Consider the following 21342-nt stretch of genomic DNA (forward strand, 5'->3'; position numbering starts at 1 on the left):
AGGACATATGGTTATTGACAGGTTAATTTGTCTTTTCAAGTTGTTAAACACACAACAGGCTTCTTAAATGCCTCTGTCTCCTGCCTCTACACACAACCAACTGGATATAAAAAAAAAAATCAATCTTCTCGACTCATGGCAGAATGACAGTGCTCCTTAGACTATGACTTTTTTTATTGGTTTATCTGTGAGTAGAATTATTCTGTCAAACGATACATTCCAGGACTAGTTTAATGTGATTACAGATTTATAATAGATACAGATTTCTCTTTGTATTGGTAGATGTATAGGGCTTAATACTGTTTTTGTATTTAGATCTTACATAATCGTGTAAGGCTTTTTTTTTATTGTAGTAAGTAAGACCCTTTTAGGCATCCGTGAGACCACACCTGCTTTCATAATAATAGGTTCATTTGCTGTTCTGCACTAACGGTAGAAAAGCAATAGCAGGCAAGGCTGCCAGCCCCTGAGCACACGTCAAGGCCGTGGCCCGGGCCATACTAGTAGTCAGTATGTTTTTAACCACCACGCGTTGCAAGGGGGTGCGGGGAGCCACTCTTACTTAAGAATGCCCTCGACGCAGCAGCGAATGTCATTGATTTTCAGCCCCCGAGGACAGGCTTCACTGCTGTTGTGTGCGAAGCCACGAGGCGCCTTGCTCCACGCCGAGGTGCGGCGCTGTGTTCAGGGGCGGGCCCTGTGCCGTTGCTGGAGCTGCGGGCTCAGCTGCGTGCGTTCTCAGGGATGCCATTTCTACCTGATAGAATGGCTGGCACACAGACTACAGTTATTCAGACTTGGGTACTGGCAAGTATTCCCTTCAAAATTAAGTGTGTCATATCAAAGAAATGACAGCTGGTGGTGGTCATTGCCAAGTATCAAGTTCCTGGTGAAGACGAAGTTCTAGCTGAGAGCTGGGACTGGGCCCGACAGCCGCCCAGTCTTCGGAGGCAGTGCTCACGAAATCGGTGGCGACGTTAACAAAGGTGACTTTCTGGATGTGGTGTGGCAAAATGAGTCAGCGTTTGGAAGATCTGCACGGCTCGGTGAACGAATACTTTCTAAATGATCAATGTGTGATGTTACGAAATCATGCCACGGGTAAAAGATTCGCTCGAAGTACAAGACAGAGCAATAGATTTTAACCGCCAGGGTTGAAAGAAAGTTCACCGGCGGAGGTTTGAAATCATGTTATCTCAGTTCCCAGCGTCCTTAATCTTTAATCCCTAACTGTCCCACTAGTCTGTGAATTTTCCATTGGATGTTGTGATTCACTCTAATATTTTTCTTCTTTATTCTCACACATCGCCTTTGATAGATCGTTCTTCATTTTCGTTCTTCAAGCCCCAGCCTTTAGGTATTTTCTCAAAACTCATTCCTCCCAGCTCGGTTTTGCCTTTGCCCTCCTTTTGGTCAAACGGGAGTCGTCTGTCCTCATTTCAGCCCTGACCTCTCTGCACCCCTCAGCGTATTCCTCTGTGGGATGACATCCATCCCCCTAAACCCCACCTTTATGCGGGGAGTTCCTGCACTCGTCCCTTGATGACTTTTTTCAGCCATTGGATGAAATTCTGTTTCTGTGTCCAAAATAATTCAGTGTCTTTTTGTTCATTGATCTGGCTTCCTAACTTGTTTCCTCCTTCAAGGCGCTGCGTTCTTCCCGTCATCAGACTCAAAAACCCCACTCCTGCACCCTCCCTCCCGCTGCGTCCAGTCCCGGCCTGCGCCCTGGGGTTCGGAAGCGTCTTCTGTCCTCCCTGCCTCCTCCGCTGCTGCCCTCCGAGCCCACTCAGCGCACTAGGCGACTCCACGGGCCGTGGTCACTTCCGCCCTTACTCCTGGGCCCAGACCGGCTGCCCGTCGGTCATCTCCCTGAAACACCACTCCGGTCCCGCATCGTCCCGCTCCACCTTCTCAGGGACTCTCCATTTCTTTCGGCCGTGTTCCCTTTTGGAGGAAGAGTGTTCTCCTGGATTCCCAGTGTTGACATAAGCTATTTTAATTACGATACAACTTAAATATGTCCAATTATAGAACGAAGTGTAACTTTTGTATATGTAACTGTTTAAAGCAACATATCGATTCATTGTAAACAAAACTATAAAATAGATGAAATATAAGCTAACGGCATAGACGCGACACAGGGTGTTTGCCCAAACTAAAGCATCGAGTTTGACGTGAATATGGTATGGGGTGTTCAGAGCTTGACATGGACCTGTTAGGCTCGTCACACTCCCGAGAGGCCTTTGCTTCCCCTGCATGCTGGGACGTCATTCGGCCTTCACTTGGTACAGATGTGTCATTTGAGAAAGAGCTCTATCGTCTTTTTTTTTAATCCTTCGGCCCGCTACAATTAGAATAGCATACTTGGTTGCAAAAACAGTAAATAAAAATGCATATTCAAGCACTGATATGCTTGGTGCTTTGGGGTTACTAGGCCAGCATCCAGATAATCCAGAATTGGGGTGTGTGTATCTGTATGTGAGGGAGGGAGGGAGAATTTTCATTGACTTGAGAAGGAGGAACTTATAAGACGATTTAGAAAATGAACAGAATCTCAGCATCAGCCCAAGCTTGCAGAGGCCGCAGACCCCGCTGTACAGGTCGCTGACCTGCCGGGGAGTAAGGACAGAATCCTCTTTGGTGGCGTCCAAGGCCTTCATGCACTCGAGTTGAGTCTCCCTGCTCGTTCAGCTCTTTTTTGACTTTTTCCTGTCGTGCGAACCCGCTCCCATTTTCCCAGATCTGTGCCTTGTCTCCTCTCGGGCCTTTGTCCCTGTGCAAATCCTGTCTGTCTACAGTCTTTGAGGATTAATCAACGCTCTCATTTTCCCTCGAGGCTTCAGTCCACCTCTTCAGCTGTAATCTGATATTTCTCTTTTTTTGAGCTTCTCCTCTGAACATTTTTCATACTTAGTACTTTGGAATATTTTTTTCCTAATATTAGTTTCAACTGTTTGATTTTCACGTTTTCTATATCACTGGATTTGAGGGGTTTTGAAACCAAATATCTTAAAAATTTTTTAATCTTCAGGGTCATTGTTGATAATTCTTGAAGCGCTTACTAAGTGAATCAAATAACTATGAAAGGCTCAGTATTAGGGGTTTAGTTTCCCCTGCAGAAATGTGTGATTTCTTCATACAGAGTGCAAGCAAAGCAATTTGATGCAGGAAACTTGCATTTCTAAGAAACCAAATAGGAATTCTGCATTTTCACCCATTCGTTCTGCATTTTCAGGACTGCTGGGGAAGATCCTGATCGCCATCCGAGATGCAGGATTTGAAATCTCAGCTATGCAGATGGTACGTAGTTTGCAATGCGTCATAACCTATTAAGGAATTTTTTTTCTACATAAGCTTTAACATGTTTTACGTTGAATTTTCCCTGTCCATGCAAGGCATTAAAAATTAAAAATATAGTTACTGAACTTGATTACCTTATAATCAAAAAATGTTTTTGAAACAATTTTGCCCTGAGAGAACTAATATTCAAATGGTGCGCCTCATTTGAGTTTATAAGGTATGGTCCGACAATTCTCGGAACTTTAGTTGCAAAATAAACATGGACTAACGACGTATTTAATTTTTACAAACAAAACACAGACGTAAGCTGAGTAGTCGTAATGAATTTTCCTTGTGGAGTCGGGACTGAGACGCGGATGGAGGAGGAGGGTCAGTGCGGGTGTTGCGCCTGACCGGGGCCTTTTGCTGGTCCCTGGACTTTCGCTCCGCACCTTCTCTGGACTTAGCGCGTGTCACGCCCTCCGCTGGCAGGCGTGCCAACGGCCCTGGGGCCCCCGGTCGCTCAGCATCACCCTGTCCCCTCCGCTGGCCCCGGGGCCCCCGGTCGCTCAGCGTCACGCTGCCGACACGTTTCCAGGAAACCCTGCACGGAGGGCACAGCGCCGGTCCCCAGGAGCTCGTGCCTTTGTGCTCCGCACATCTGGCTGGAAATTGGGCACAAATTACTACAGGAATCAGATCGGCGATTAGAGTTCACCGTGTTCGAAGACCAGCGAGTTTATGGCGTTAGGATAGTGAAGTGCTGATTTTGGAGCTGCGAATCTTCTTACCAATATAATTAGTATGTGCTTCTTCAGAAAAGGAAATGCTCTTGATTTCCATGAAGACTTAGGATCACCCGAGGTCGGGGTCAGGGCGCTGATTGGGGTTCTGGCTGTTTTGTGTCCCTGGTTGGTAGAAATGCCCACAAGCCAATGAAAGATCAGAAATATCAACTCGTTTGCAAAATCATCAGGCAGAACGTGGGGACTGATGAGGAAGCTGATATTTGCGGAGTCTTACCTGGAACTATAGAGGGATTGTTAGCCGAACGAAACCTTCTCAAATAGCAGCTTAGTGATGTACTCACAGGACTGTAGGACCTAAGCTTGCTTAAAAAATCATCATTGTGGAAATTTTAGCTTTAAACATTGATCTAACTCAAGCCAGACCTACTTGCCCCTAGCTCTGCAGTCGGCCATAGTAGGTGCTCGGTGAAAACCAGGATAATGCAAAAAGCATTAACTGATCCTGTGTGTGGGTTGGGGGTGTGTGGGGGGTGGCAGTTTAATGACAACTATAGTCCTTGAGTTTTGCAGTCAGAAAGATCTATTTCTGAGTCACAGTTCAGCTCTTTTCTAGGTATGTGACCTTGGCCAAATTTCAAGCATTATCTTGCGTTCTCTCACCTAAGCAACAAGAACATTGTCTCAGTGGATTATTCTGTGGGTTAATTGAAATAACTTTACCCAATGGAAAGTTTCCATTGCAAGAATTGTAGAATTTCCAGTGCAAATTACTAAATACTTAATTCTATCTTCTGTTATTACTTCGTTAATAACACAGGTTGTGTGAACACAGGATAAAAAAAACTGGAATCAAACAATTCCCTCCCTGTAACAGTTTCATTGCCTCCTAGTGTGAACTGCTCAGTCTGAGTAGACAGATTTCTTGGTGATCGTCGATCCTGGTGACAACACAGAAGCAGAGTGGGGGCTGGGGAATAAAATTGGCAATTCTGAGGCTATTTTAAAAAATGTACGGTCTTAGTTTTCGATCCACTAGAACTTAACGAACTTTTATTGCTAACTGAATTGGGACAAGAATGAGCCCTTGTACGCGTATCTCGTAAGCATTGTCTTCACAGTTCTTTTTGAAGAGCAGGGGGAAGCCAGACTTGTGGAAGTGCTTGGTGAGGAAACAGACCAGGGATTTTTCCGAACGCTTGGGAGAAAAGGGTATATTTTCAGCCCTCTCTACAAAATCCAAAGTACTTTTCTTTAGTAATATTCTTTCCCTGTGTCACTAATTATCAGTAAACTATACTGTATATGTCTTTTTTTTTTTTTGTATTGAGGATGAGGTTTTATTCAGAGAGGGGTACAGTCTAGTGGTTAAGAGCGTGATCAGACTGAACCGGAAGGCAAGTTCGTCAAGGTTGCGTAACCCCTCCGGGTCTTAGCCTCATCTGTAAATTGGGGCTGTTAAGACCACTTATGTCAGGGTCGTTGTGACGAGTAAATGAGATGATGTATGCACAGGACCTAGAACAATGCTTGGTGTATTAGGCACTCAACAGTTATTATACATTTTTATTATTGATGAGCTGATCTTTAAAGAGTGATTTATGCAAGGTCAACATTTTAAAGTAAAGAAAATATATCGACGAGATCAGAAATGCTGAGTGCTAAGCGCGGCTCATTGCCTTTGGTTGGTTGGCTTATAGTTTTTGTTTTTTTTTTTCAATATAGTTCAGCATGGATCGAGCTAACGTTGAAGAGTTTTACGAAGTGTACAAAGGAGTGGTGTCCGAGTATAACGTAAGTGCGAGGCGCGCGTGAAGCGCTGGTGCTCAGAGCAGTTCGTGGGTCTCACGTCTTGGGGAGCTCAGCGTGACCTTTAACCATGAAAGCGTTCCTTAAAGTAGTCACGATACTGCCAGTTGCCAGCCGATCATGCCCAGTGACTGAGGCATTCTTATCCCAGAGGGCCACTGGATCAGTTTTAAAAATACGATATTATTTCATTTATGAAACAATTATATACAGGTATGCAAGAAAAAAACTTGCTGGGTGGGCTATTGACACATTTTGAAATTCTCTCTGGAGTTTATAATATTCTCAGGATGGAAGACTGTCTTAAATGCTTTAGAAAGTTAAAAACAAATAGTTCTTAACATTATGGTATCACGCCACAGCAGTACATAATACCAACTTTCATGACACAAATGCGGATGGTGTCATCTGGAAATGTGACAGAGACAAAGAAATACTAAGACTTAAAAGGAGTCGTTCAGAGGGCAGTGAAATACGTCCTTGAAAACAAATGACTATATTCAAGTCGTTTGACTGTGCGGAAGCCAAATCTTAAATTAAAATCACATAGAGTAGATCAAAGTCAGTTTCCCTCCCCTCTTTATCAAATTATCTCAGATACATGTGCACTGGTGGCCGGCCTCATCCGCGTTTTGTAGAGTTTTGCATACAGGCTTTTCTTTTTGCATAAAGTTCACTGTTCCTGACAAGAGACTCGATTCCCCCGCCCTGTCCCCCACTTCTCAACCCGCCTTAAAACAGGAAAATGAGGTGGTCCAAGAACTGCCTGAGCCTTGGTCTCGTTTGCCCCCCACAGTAAAGGCTGATGACGCAGTAGCCCATGCTTCATTCAGCACACTGATAGTTCCCTCCTTGTTGGAAGGAACCAGAGGATTTTGCCTTTTCTTATAGCTTCTCGAACTTCCGTGTTACTGGCTTGTCCACTTTACAGTCATGCCTTTCTTAAATGGAAGGTATTTTTAAATGTGTTAGCATAACATCATTTATTCAGCCGATGGCAACCGTTTTCCATTTCTTAAGTCTTTCTTTTTACATCTTCCTTCTTTCATTTGTTCAATTTGACTTTTAAGAAAATATTCCTGAAAGCAGCTGCCTTCATTCATCCACATCGTATGGTCGTTTTATCGTATATAAGACTAAGAGACCCGAGGAGACATACCCGCCAGCAGCCGTGCCCCTCAGTCACCCCTTCACACAATGCCACGAGGTGTTGAATTCGGTGACAGTAGTTGAGGGCGCTCGACTTGTTGTAGGTACATGTCTGAGGTGGGCCATATTTACCTTAGGAAAACTTAGAATAAAACCTCATCTCTGACTTTTAACGTCTTTTATATAGTGCTTTAAAATACCGTACATGCAATTTCTTTTTATGTGATATGCATTTATTCTTAGGATTTTTTTTATCTTGGGATTGTGGAGGTAAAATGAACATTTAGGACTCAAGTTTAAGTTCAAGGAAGAGGTACATTAAATGCTGCACACCCTTAGGTGTCTCTTAATTTAGACGGTTTATGTAATTCTGTAAAGTAGGCCTGCATAAAAATAATCTGAAGAGGCAATGTAGCCTAAAGGGACAAAAACGGGTGATCTGATTCTTGCTTACGTTGCCGCTTCAGCATTTGCATCATGAAAAGGTGACGATTGCTGTCTCATAGGGTTATCACGACCCACTTACTTGCCACACACATACTGGGCGTCTGTCTACTGGGCGCCAAACCACATGTTAGATCCCGGGCATCAAGCGAACAGCGGCAGAAAAAGCTCACAACCCGTGTTGGTGGAGCTTCGTCCGGGCGAGCAGGGCCGTCGAGTCACGTGATCCCGTCAAACCGCCGAAGCACAGTGGGTGGCGGTCTGCAGAAGGGACAAACAGCCTCTTTCTTGTTTCGGCAGTTTTTTACTCGACTGCAAACCTGGGTGACTTGAGAATTCTGTTGAGTCCAGTTTTTTAAGGGACACATTGTGCCTTTTGATGGAGTCCTTTTTCCAACAAGTTTTTGTCCATTTTGTGCCCGCCCCCCTTTATGTCTGTATTTTTAAAGGGATCTGTTATTAATCCTGAAAAAGGAAGAGACAAGTGAAGGAAAGACAGACATTTCACTCATCTCTTTTTGGACAGTGTGCTCATGCCTCCTCCTGCCCTGCCGACAACTTGGCTCTTGACGTTTATGTGCAGACGGTCCTTCAGTATCATGACAGAAAATCAGACTCGGCGTAATTAACCCGAAAAACCACTTACATTATGACCTCGGTGAGATAGCAGAGTGACTTCAGGGGGTGCGGTTAAGGACTCTGCCGGGTGGGGTCCTGTGTATCGTGTCATTTATGGCGTCCTCTCCCTCCTTGAACTTCTGACATTTCTCTTCGGTGCGATGACTGAGTTCGGATTAATATTTAATGTTGTTCTGTAATAACCTTTATTTTACTAAATCGACATTGTCTGTTCTTCCCTCCAGTCATTGAGACGGCCTTCATGGCCCACGTGATCTGGCCTTGTCCCTGACCGTCTTCCCACAGTCTCGCTCGGCGCCCTCGCCCGGGCTCCTTCGGTGACTCCCGTACGTCCCACCCGCACTTAGCCTCCAAGTCTTTGCGTTTGTTCTCACTTCTGCCAGGAGGGGTCTCCCCCTTCAAGGGGGAGGGGGAACATCCACTGAGCACCCCAGACACTGGGGAGGCCCTTCTCTCTGGTCATGTTTCATTATACTGCTTCGCACATGGGGGAGGAACCGCAAAACTGTGTGTGTGCCTTCGTCACCCGCCCAGCTCACGCAGTCTGCTCATACAGACGTTATAAACCCTGCAATACGTTTATAACATTTTGCTTTAAATATCCTTCACAGCAACTAAAGAAGAAAAATGTGTTTTCTATTTACCTGCACGTTTCCCCCCATTTTGCACAGATCCGTATTTTGCGGTCTGGTATTTTCCTTCCGTCTGAAGAACTTTCTTTAACATTTATCATGGAGTTAGAGCTGCTGGTGGCGAGTTATCCCAATTTTGTTGATCTGAAAAAGCCTTTATTTTTCCTTCATTTTTGAAAAATAGCTTCTCACTTGGGTATAGAATTCTACTATTACGTGTCTTCTCTTTTTTTCCTCTTTCAAGGGTTTTTTGTTATTTTTAGGATTTTTCACTGGGTCGTATATTTGGTTGTGTTTTTGGTCGTATTTTGTTTTTAGCCAATTTTATTATGATGTAAAGAATAGTACTGTACTTTACATTTATTCTCCTTGGATTTCGTTGGATTTGTAGGCCTATGGGTTTCATCAGAGTAGAAAACTTCTTAAAAATTCTTGAAATATTTTTCTGTTCACCCTTCTTCTTCTGAGACTCTAGAGTCTAGTGACACGTGTGACAGCCAGCTCGAGATTGTCCTTTAGGTCTCTTTTGTTGTTGTTACTGTCATTTTTCTTGGTCGTCTTCATGCCTGCTTTCGAATAGTTTCTGTTTCACGTCTCAGATTCATGTGTCTTCTGCAGTATCTCGTCCTGTTCACCCCATCCGGTGTATTTTTCGTTCAGATGTAGTTTTCATCTCTAGAAGTTTCACTTAGGTCTTTTTAAATATTTTTTATTTTCTCCACATCTTGATGGCCATGTTTCCTTCTACGATTTGAGCATGTAGCACCTGTTTGTAATAGCTGTCTCAACATCCTTATGTAACCTACATCATTTCTATCATTTCTGGGTCTGTATCAGCTTATTAAGTTTTCCTCTGGTGATTGCTCATCTTTTCGAATTTCTCTGCATGCCTGGTAATTTTCGATGGATACAGGATATTGGGAAATTTCGTGTTACATGGTATTGTCGCAGTCCTTCGTTCAGGCACTCGATTAAGTTGGTTGGGATCAGTTTGGCCCTTTGAGACTTGCTTTTAAGCTATACCGGATGAGAACAGAGCACCCATATCTAAGGGCGGTTTGGGGCACCCACTATGATGCATCGCCCTCTGAGGACTCCGATGATGCCCCGTGTCTCATCTGCGGTCTGTCCATCCCGGCGGGGAGAAGCACGAACCTTCTCAGCCTTGTGCTGCTGCTTCACCTACTGCTTCTGGTAGTTCTTTCCTCAGCCTTGGGTGCTTTCTTCTACCCGAGCACAGGCTCTTAGCCGAAGACGGCAGTGCGCGTCTCTGCGGACTCCTGTAGCTCACCTCCCCCGGCTCCCCGCCCCGCCAGTATGCCGTCCCGCACGTTCCAGCCGCACTGGCCTTCGGGAACTCCAGTCCTGGTCTGTTCCACTCAGCGATGACACTGGGTTCTGCTGTGTTTCTTCTCCCTGTCCCACTGCGTGGGAGCTGCCTCCAGGCAGTGAGACGGGCAATCCGATGGCTCACCTTATTTGTCTCCCTTCCCTCGGGGGTCGTAGTCCTGTGCTGCCTGCCCTTCAGTGTCTGGAAACTTGTTTCGTGTAGGCTGCCCAATTTTTAGGCGTCTGAGATGAGAGGAACCTGGGCCCTGTTCTTTCTAATATCTGGAAGTCATTATAGGGTTTAAAAGGGTCTTTGAGAGAAACACTCTGGAGTTTATATTTTAGAAATGTTCATTTGACAGTACTGCGCTCAAGTGGAGAGAGCCCTTTGAAAGGGAGCTGTACGAGAAGATGATTTCAGGTAACGAAGTGTCAGGTGGTAAAGCACTATGTTAAAATGGCGGTGGTGCTAGGAAGGAGAAGAGGGAACACACATTTCTGTAGGAAAAATGGTCGACATTTGGGAACTGTTTGGCATGTAGGGTACAGGTGGGGAAGAAGGCAGAGGTAACTAACATTTTGAGGAATAGTGGTGCAATTAAAAAAAGGAGGGGTAAAGATGAAATTATGTTAATTTTTAATATTCTTTCACATTGCACGTTATAGGAGATGGTGACAGAAATGTATTCTGGCCCTTGTGTGGCATTGGAGATTCAACAAAATAACCCTGCGAAGACATTTCGAGAATTCTGTGGGCCCGCGGACCCTGTGAGTTATTTATTGTTTAAAATGTTAGCCGTTTGTTTTGTTAACTAAGTATTTTAACTGGCTTGATGGTTTTTATTGCTCCTTAAAAGAAACAATACAAATATGAATAGAATAGACAAAAAATTTTATTCAAAGTAGCATTTTACATAATTTATTTTTATATAACACTTTTAAGAAAAAGTGAATTTTTTCACAATACAGAATGGGCAGAAATATTTACTGTGGCATTCCTGTTTTTGTTTCTTCTTGCTACATTGTCTAGGTAAGTAAGTTTTTAAAGCTCTCTGATAGAAATTCTCTAAGGTATTCATTATCCTTTGACATGTGTGAAGAACACTGATATGTGTGTGTATATGTTTTCTTTCGAGAAGGTTTTGCCATTTTTATGAGACAATTCGCGTTGGTGAGTGACTGAAATAACGTGGATCTCTGTCTGGCCAGACCGTGTCACTCGGCCAGGCTGCACAGTCACCCGGGCCTCTTCGGACAAGCAGCCACAGAGCAGGGAAAGTCCATTCTCTTCCTTTTAACATATGACACAGTTAAAGATTAGTTGGTTATCATTTGTACTTGAGGAAGACAGAAAAGAGGAAGAAGAAAAAAACGGAACAATTCCCAGAAAAGATGCCTATTTCACATAACATATGCTTATTTAGACTTATTAATTAGGGAAATGCATATTAAAACAATGATATAATTTTCTGAAATCAGAGAGATGGGCAGAACTTAAAAAGACAGACACACCCGGCGTTGGCAGCCACACGGCAGAGAAGGCCCTGTCGGCTGCAGTCCCGTGCGTGAGATGTGGTCACTCTCAGACAGTTGAGCCTTGTCCTTCACAGTAGTCACGTTCCGTGAAGTCACCACGAACAGTGGACTACAGAAGACTGAGATGTTGCTCGAAGGGGCCACACAGGGTCAGGGTTCCCGGAGCCTCTGGCCAGAGCCTGTTTTTCAGATGCGCAGCACGTAACCTTGTTTTACGTGTGTCGCTGTTTGCAGACACCGTGTTTAACACGGGCCGTTGATTCGGTGACATTGACCCCACAGCCAGCAGCACTGTCACTCGTGCTTGGATGGTGCATGCGCTGTACACGCATCTCGTCCCCGAGGCACAGCGCCGGCTCCACACGCTGAGGAGCACGAGACAGCCCTCGGGCGCGATGCACGGGGACACGTTACACAGTGAAGCGACACCAGACGCACACAGGTGTGGGGAACGTGGCCATAGGAGCCGGCAGAGCGCACGTGGCTCATCGTATCAGGGCCAAAACGTCAGCCTCAGCCGGGATTCTCGTGACAGCGGCTCACGTTGCTGCTGCCCCGTGCCTGCCCACGCGTGAGCGAAAACGCTGCCAGTGTCGATTTGGGGCTGGCACGCAACTTCTAGTGAGTAAACGACTTTGCAAAAATGGAACCCGTGAATGATGAGGATCGACTGTATTTTCTACATTTTTTTAAAATAATGAGCTAGGATAACGTTTCTAAAAGAAAAATAAATGTAAAAAATAATTAGCAGTGCCTGCCTAATAAAATATTCTGGCTAAAGAAAATAATTTTTCTTGAAGAGTAGATAGCTTTAAAGGGTTTAATACAAATAGCTTGAAAAAGTACGAAATACATACTAGAAAATTCTACATTTCAGAATAACTATTTATCTTGGATTTCTTTTGATTTGGTGTTAAATAATGCTCAGCCCCAAAGCATGTCAAAGGTAATAACTCCATCTCCGATTGTGAGAAGACGAAACAATGTGACCTAGTGAGAGAGTAATGGAGAAGCAGTTGACGTTACACAATTGGATAAAACAATGTTTTATAATATTTTTCCATGACAATTAAAACAAAGCTTTATTCAAATATAATAATACTGGTTCAACAGCAATATTTTCCTGAAAAGGCAGGAGATGTAATTCAAATTTTCGAGTAAGATCTTTTGAACTTTACATATCCTTTTCTGGTAATGTGTAGGTTTTTCAAATAACTTAAAGTGAAAATATTACCACCCCCCAACACTTTTTTTGGTTAAGTATCAAAACGGGGATTCAGACCTTTTTATTGTTGCTCCCGTCTTGTTACGTGTCTGTGAGACCCTGTCGCAATATTACCAGGGCATAAAATAGGTACAAATCAAATGACTTTTGAGAAGTAGATACAGAAGTACTTTTTTCTTCATCAAGTTTTAAAACTAGGCATTGTGTAATCTTTTTCTGAGTGATTTAGCTCTATCGACTCAAAAGCCACAAAATAAACGATAGTGTTTCCCTCATATTACATAAGTCATAATTACTTACATTATGGATCGATGGCCAAAACCCAAGAAAACATTTAAAAATTGGATTAAAGACAAAAGGAACTTTACACCCTCTCACTTGAACTCCTAAATATGACGTAAAACAAAATGTTTTCCCCATAAAACTGCTCAAACACCATTTTTATACAAATACGAATAGTGTTTATGCTTAAGTCTTTTCCAAAAGTTGTTTTTTATATATCCAGATTTTTAAAAACATTTGTGCATCATGTAACCCATCACATACAGTAATTGCATCCTCCCATACGGTCTTTCAGTACATTATACTATGAGAAACGGTGGTGTTTAAAGACAAAAAAGGAAAGCCTGAGATATAGTCTTTGATCTCAAAGAACTTACGATCTAGACAAGAAACAGTAAAAAGGCCGGAGTGGGAGTCCGAGATAGAGGGGTTCAGAGGGGAGCCCCGGTGAGGCAGGGGGACTCGCAGGAACACGGGGAGAACAGCTGTCTGTGCAGCTTCGCTGGTGACAGTGCATGACTCTGGAGGGCTGTCGCAGTGCCCTGTGGTCATGGACTCTCTTCTCTTCTTCCATCCTCCTCTTTTTCTCTCATTTTATTTGTGCTTACGACGTAACCGAGAAAGTCTGTCATTGTTTTGACATACAGTTCTGGTTTTGGCAATTGTATTTAGAATGTGCTCTTGTATTCTGACAGTGTGTGTGTGTGTGTGTGTGTGTGTGTGTGAGATATTAACTATTTTTAGATAATAATATTTAAAATATATAAAGGACTATATAACTCAATATCCAAAAAAAAAAAAAATTGACTTAAAAATGGGCAGAGGATCTGAATAGACATTTTTCCAAAGAAGACGTACAGGTGGCCAACAGGTATATGAAAAAATGCTCAACATCACTAGTCGTCAGGGAAACAGGGAAACGCAAATCAAAACCATAATGAGATGTCATCTCACACCTGTTAGAATGACTTCTCAAAAAGACAAGAAATGACACGCTTTGGCGAGGATGTGGAGAAAAGGGAGCCCTCGTGCACCGTTAGCGGGGGTGTAAATTGGCGTAGCCACTTATTATTCAGTCATAAAAAAGAATGAGATCTTGCCTTTTTTGTGACAACATGAATGGACCTTGAGGGAATCATACTAAGTGAATTAAGTCAAACAGAAAGACAAATGTTATATTATCTCACATGTGAAATCTAAAAAAAAACCCAAACAACTTCATAGATCCAGGGAACAGACTAGTGGTTGGTTGCCGGAGGCAGGGGTTAGCGAGTCGGTGGGCGGGTGAAGGCCGTCAGATGCGAACTGTTAGTTATAAAATAGGACCTGGAGGTAGAACGTACAGCATGGTGACTGCAATTAATAATACCGTCGAACCTCTGAAAGTTGCTAAGAGAGTACTTAAAAGTTCTCATCACAAGAAAAATATTCTAACTCTGTGGCAGGGGATGTTGACTTCCAGTGGTGATCATTTTGCAATATAGACATATGCTGAATCATGTTGTATACCTGAAACTAATATAATGTTATATGTCAATTACATATTAATAAAAAAGGGAGAGACATCTGATTTTAGACAAATATGAAATTATCACTGTGAAGGGCTGTTCTTTCACACACATACACACAAATTATAGCTGGTTTAAACAATAATTTGGGTCTTTGACAATTTTATCAGGCTATACAATTAAAAAGCCAGTACTTATTAACTCTCTAAAGGAAGAAAAATAATATGTCTCTCGAGGATCTAAAACTACCTCTGAAGATATCTGAGCAACAGAGTTAGAACAATTTTCTTCAGAGGCGTACCAACATGCCAGTCCCCAGGGGACAGAGCTGCTCACGTAGAATTATTTTGTCACGTTGGTGTCGACTGTCACCCACTTAGAAACCAAACACTAGGACGCTCTCTGGGTTGGGCCTTCATTTCCAGAATGAAGATATACATTGTGGACATAGTTGTATAATTATATATGGTTTATGTATTTTTTCTAGTATCGTGGAGAATACAGAGAAGTCTCCTTTCCAGAGGTTCACTGTGGTTAGACTGAGGTATAGAAATAAATTTCATTTTAAGAGATTTTTTTACCCTTTTACCTCCATTATTGTTGGATTGGGATTAACCTCGTTATATTCAACTGAAATTATTGAACACTCTGTGGATATCGAGCATGGCATGGTGGACGAGACGTTAGCTCTGTCCACGTGGGATCGGAAGTCCGACGGTCATCGAACAAGCGATCGTGTGAGTGTGTACGGGTTACGGCTGTGGTCAGTGCTCACGGTGTGACCTCCGTGCAAGGGCTTTGCGAGGCGGAGGGATTCCTGAGGGACCGTCATGGACTCTCAGATCTGCAGGGTAGAGACCAGCCCTGTGTGGCGGCCCCAGACCAGGAGAGAACCCAGCACGTTCTTGGGATCCAGAGGAGTCCAGGTTGGCTCTCGCTTCAGGCAACGTGACTGAAGAGATAGTCAGGTTCCGAAGGCCACGTGGCCCGCGTGTGCTATGCAAAGGCAGCGGGCAGTTCCATGGGAAAGCGTCGTGGGGCATCGATCGGCTTAGATCTGTGTTTAGAAGGTCACCGTGACCACTGTGTGCAAAATTGGTTGGAACAGCAAAGTAATTCCGACCAGCAACGACGAAAGCCTGAGCCTATGATCATTATTGGGTGGTGGCAGTGGAAGGTTTGAGGATGCATTTTGGAAGGAGAGCTTGCGGAACTTGGCGGTTTGGGTGTGGCTCTGAGCAGCCAGGTAGTCTACTACAGGTGAGCACATTTGTGACGAAAGGGACTATGATAGTTTGGAAGAAATACAGAAAGAGTTAAAACCCCAAAGCCGTGTTCACTGTGCTCATCATCGCACTGTCTTCCTGAGCTGTTGATTTAAATTGCGGGTTTCTGTAAACAGCTCAGAAGCAGGAGCTAGAAGCGGAAAAAACGTTGTCTTAAAAGCGCCCATCAGCTTTTAGTAAACGCGGAACCCTCGTCTCCGATGCGCAAGTTCTCGAGTGTGTCTGCTTTGTTTGTTCTCCATGGAAGCAGTCTGGCAGTAGTGGGCTCTGTGCAGCCCCTTCGATGTTAATTTTAATTTCGAAGAGTTTTTTAAACTGGAGTTTTGTACAAACAAAAATGCTATGTGTCATCCCGCCGTAACCAGCAGATGTTGCTTTCCTGTGAGTTCTGCTTTGGGGATTAGGACGTGGGTGGAATTAGTTGATTAGGATCCTAAAACAGATGGTCTATGAAAAAACACTCTTCCAAATCTCATAGGATTGAAATCCAACTAATAATATTTTTTCCTAAACCTGTAACCTTATGGATATGTTCTTACTGCTTTGTCATCTCCTGTAAATGTGATCCAGGCCGTTCAAGGTTACAGCTGGAGACTGTTTGGGGTTGCTCCCAGGTTTGACCTTTAAGCCTTCCTATTAATTACCATAATTTACCGCTAGAGATTGTGACAGTTACTGAGATGTCACATCTACTCTCGCACAGAATGCAAATGAAACGCTGATTGGATCATTAATGGCAGAGGCACCCCAGTTCCAAAGCTGCAGAAAGGACTGGAATAGAAAGGTGCCCCCTTCCTCTTCGGTGAGAAGATTCCACTGTTGCTTTAGTTGAAACGACCACATGCACAGACTGCCACCGACGAGTTCACCGCTCACAACCGTTTTTCCTTCGTTTTCCGTTTCCGCCGTCAACCTCGCTGCATCAGGCTTCGGAAGGTTCCTTACGCGGTGCAGAGGTGACACGCAGTCACCTCGGCTGAAAGCATCTCTTTTCTTCTCTGATTTATTCACTCACTCGACCAGTCAATCCAGCCAGCCAAACATTTACAAACCTTCCAGGTGCCTAGTACTCTTAGGCATTGGCAATGAAAAGATGAAGGACCCATCTTCCCTGAGCCAGGGGAAGTTCCGTGTGAGGGGAGGAAGTGACTGTGCAGTCACTACAATGTGGCCTTGTGAGTTTGGATGCGGACTCCTAGGTGCTGAGGGTATTGGCACTGAGCAGTGGGGGCAGAGGGAGCTGCAGGCGCCAAAGCCGCGGGGTGCCCCGTGTACGGGACGGTGGCTGGAGCGTGGCTGGAGCAGAGCGACCAAGGGCAGAGCAGCAGGAGGCGAGGTCAAGTTGGTGGGGCGGCGGGAGGCCGCGTGAGCTCTGTATGAGCTGCAGTGACTCTGGCTTTCCCCCGAGTGACGTGGAGGCCTTTGGAGAGAGGGACACAGGACCGACATGCAGAAAAAAGAAAATCGAGACTTGCGTCGCTTCCTATCTCATACGGCAACCTTTTAAGTGGCCTCCTTACCCTCAGAACCGCCGCCCGCCACTTCCTGCACCTGAGTAGGTTTTCGGTGGGAGCCTGGCGGGCCATGCCGCCGCTGAAGGCCGGTCTTGCTGGCAGCGTGTGCTGCGGGGTCGGAGGCCCCCGTGACCTCGCCCTTCCTCCCCGCGGGGCAGCGCTTCCTGCGTCTGTCGTACGGTGTGGGTGTCAGCAGTCTCCAGGTGAGGCCCGCAGGGGTCTTGCCATCGAAGAGGTAGTTACAGTTTTCAGGAGGAAGGGGCAGGGCACGCCGACGGGGCCACGCGGGGAAGCGCCAGGGACGGGCCGGGGGCAGGGGGACAGGCCCGGCGGGTTCTAACATCATCGGGTTCTGGGGTGTGGGGGAGCTGTCCTGCATTGTCTGGTACCCGGCCCTGGGGTGACCGGCCTGGAGTAGGAATGCCGACAGGGAAGGTGCGGGGGTCTGGGCTCTGCATTGTTTGGTCGCCCCAGTCCGGAGTGTCGGAAGGAAAACGACAGGCTTAAGACAGTCTCTGGCTCGCCGGCTGCGCCCCGAGCGGTTCTAAATGACGTGCGGCTCCTGCCCACGCCGCGCCAGAGTCCCTAACCTCCTCCTGAGGAGGGCGGTTTGCCTCTGGCCTTAGTGGTTTTCTTGGCGAAGCCTTCCCTGACCTTTCCAGCAGACTCGGAACTCCTGCCACGTCCCGAGTTCCTTATCACATTATCTTGTCGTCGCTGGTTACACGTACTGCTTAGCCTCCTCCCCCAGACTGCGAGGCCCCTGAGGACCTGATGGTCATGTTCCTCTCGGGCTTTCTAGAGTCTGTAGCCCGGCGCAGAACATGGCACGTGGCTGACATTTCGGACGTCGTTGTCGACAAACGGAAGATGACTGAGTGAATGAGTGACTGAGTGAATGAATGAACGCGTGAGCTCCGCCTCGGTCGTAACTGCGAGAAAGTCGTGCTCACTGAGGCTTCTTCCATTCCACCAGGGCTACGCAGACGCCTCCACGCGCTCGGTTTTGTCACCTCCATGAATGCTCATGCGACTCAGTGATTTGTGCCGTTTCTGCCAACTGTTAAATTCTGACTTTTTGCTGAACTTTTGGTGAATTATACCTTTTCCTTTTACCTTTGCATACTTTGGAGGTATAACTTACAGTTTTAAAATTTGCAGCTCTGGGGAGTGTGGTCCTTGATTTTTATGTGTGTGCACAGTGTGATCCAAGAAGTCTGTCGAGGTGGCCAAGACCTCGGGTCCTGTTACCTGAGTTCAGATCTCACCTACACCACTGGTGGCTTTGCTCTCTGTCCAGGTCGATAAGCTCTCGAAATCTTAATTTCTTCATCTGGGAAATTGGGATAATAATGATATCTACCTCATGGGATTATTATAAAGAATAAATGAGATTATTCCTGTTAACTCTCGAGCACGTAGCAACCACTTAATAGCTATTAGCTATTAACTAGCATTATTATGGTCGTTGGTATAATAGAGATTATTACGATTGTCACAACTTAGTGGCATTCTGCACCCATGCGATCTGATACTGGCCAAGGTTTAAAGGGTGCCGCGGCTCCGTTTTTGAGAAATTAAGAGCTGAAATAATACATATTTAGCTTTAAGTATTTAGCTTTAGACATTTTTAAGTATTATTATATGTCATATTTTATATAATCAAAACAAAGTCAATGAATTACATCTTTTTTTGTTTTATTATTACCTAGATAGGCTAGGCTGTCTGTTAAACTAATTTTTTTCAGAGAGGTTAAAAAAAAGGGCGAGGGGAGAATAGAAAGAAAATGTTTGTGCTGAGTTTGTTAAAACGGAGTAGGTTAGATACGTTTGATTTTTTAAACAGCACTTTTGAGATGGAAGCCACATATCAGTACGATCCACCCACTTGTCAATGTAAAATTCATGTTTTATTTTAGATATCCACACGTGTGCAACCATTGCCACAGTATTTTAGATCATCACCTCAGAAATACGCGCCCCCAGATTAAAACGGGCCCCACTGTCCTCCTACCCCTCAGCTGTAGGCATCCACCGATCCCTGTGTCTGTGGATGTCCCCACCGTGTCATTCTGGACACCAGCCTCAAAACATTGGCCGTAAGCCGTTCCGGTTCACTTAACCATCCGTCAAAGTGTCACCGATGGAGTCTGAACTTTCTGGGAGATACTCGGATCTTTGGGGGTTGGTGCTGTTCCTGACCCCCCTCCTCGGATCCGGATTTTGTTTTCCCTGCAAGGATTTTGGCTTCGCTCGTCCTCCAGCCTGAGCGTCCTCCGTCATGGCCAAGCACCGCGTCTCCCTCGCGACTGCCGCCCCAGCTGCTCTCCCCTCGCCCTTCATTCCGCGAGGGCCTGCGACGTCTGATACCTGCCTTCTTTCCTCCGCAGTGGAGCGTTTCTCGTCTCTCCCCCTCCCCTTCCCCGCCCGCCCCGTGTAATTTTGGCGTTTGGCTGTCTCCGCTCCCGCGTTCCCTTCGTCGGCGCCCTCCGCCTCTCCACGGCCCAGCACATTTATCTGCGTGACCCTCACAAAACGTTTTTCCTTTCAGTGCCTGGTTTCCCTCTTGCGCATTCCCCTTTTTATTTAAAAAATACGCATATTCCTCCGTAGGGATTCTTTTCTCTCTCTTTGGCTGCATTAACTGTTTTCTGCCAAACGAGACTGTTTCCTTTCGTATTTCTCAGGTTTACACTTCACCTTTTTGTCCCTTTTCTCTTTCTTCTTATTCGCAGAGATGATCGTTTGCTCTGCCTTAAAACAAAGTCACATTCCAATCAGACCCGTCTCCATCACGGTCAGGAGGAGGGTCTGGAATTTCCGCCCTGGCGAGATGGGCGCAGCTGCCCTCCGGAGCCACTAGCCTTTTAAAATCCCAAGAGGCCGCAGCAGCATGTGCCAGGCCCTGATGTCCCGCACGCGCGTGTACTGCTTGTCAGTTTCAAATGTCCGCCCCTAGTGGTATTGCTTAAAGACAGCGGGCTTTGTGTCGAAATGGAAGGAAGATATGTTTAAACCTTCTCGAGACCCTGGGAAATTACCGTGCGTGGACATGAGAGAGCCTGCCACCTTCCCAGTGCCAGGTTCGAGCCCCGGATCGGTTACAGCTGACGTGAATAGTACCTGCCGAGCCACCGAGTTCTCGGGACGTTGACAATAAGACGTTTTATTTATATCTCAGTGAGACAGTCCTAGCCCTTGCAAAGCCAAAGAAAGGGACTTTGGGGGCCCTCACATGTGACCCCGCAGACAAGCGCCACCCTCTCACCTTTGCACGTTGATTTTTGATGGATGACGTGAGATAACGAACCTGGCCATCGCTCCTCTGCAGAAAGTACAGGCGTGGTCTTCCTGAAAGCACTTAATTATAACATTAACTCATAATTTAGGAATTGTAATAAATTTGGGCAGTCTGTTAATTAGTCGCATTTTAAAAACTAGCTTTTTAATCATGTTTGAAAAGCAGAATCAAATATATAAATGATTATATTTTGAAAGTGGCTGAATTACGTGAACCCGTGTCTTGCAGCAATTATTTAAATATAGGGACCTCTTTTGATATGGCTTATTAGATAAAGCAAACGGCCATCTCTTTTATGAGATTAAGTAGTTTTATCAAAGTAAATAAACCTTTCACAATGTGAGGTATTTAGCACATGAACTGGCAATTTTGTGATTCTTGAACATTCATTGTTTAAGAATGCCTGCCATAAAAAGGGCCTGTAGTTACATGTTATTATAATAGTTAAAATACCTATTGATGTGATATATATAATTGTATAAGTTAACCATATACATTTTTTAAATGCTTACAACACTGCCATTAGTATGTTCATTTATTTTAAATTCAGTTTTCCAGTAAAAATTTAAGGCAGTTTATGAAAACATGCAGTGTAATGATCCAATGAGTGCGGGAAATGGGGTTGGGGCGGGGGGGTCACTGTCTCGGGACGTGAGTTCG

The 21342-nt window shown here is 45.0% G+C and overlaps 1 protein-coding gene across 5 annotated transcripts in view; it reads left to right on the plus strand.

Annotated features, from left to right (window-relative positions):
- The window catches only part of NME7 (NME/NM23 family member 7), a 102311-nt gene that overhangs the window by 51873 nt on the left and 29096 nt on the right, over positions 1-21342 (plus strand). For all 5 annotated transcript variants that reach the window (XM_039881507.1, XM_039881509.1, XM_039881505.1 and 2 more), the window contains 3 exons: positions 3239-3303; positions 5754-5822; positions 10697-10798. In XM_039881507.1, coding sequence (XP_039737441.1) covers positions 3239-3303; positions 5754-5822; positions 10697-10798 — 236 coding nt within the window. The remainder of the gene's footprint in view (positions 1-3238; positions 3304-5753; positions 5823-10696; positions 10799-21342) is intronic.

The sequence above is a fragment of the Pteropus medius genome, unplaced genomic scaffold (assembly GCF_902729225.1).
Source record: "Pteropus medius unplaced genomic scaffold, Ma_sr-lr_union100, whole genome shotgun sequence".
NCBI lineage: Eukaryota > Metazoa > Chordata > Mammalia > Chiroptera > Pteropodidae > Pteropus > Pteropus medius.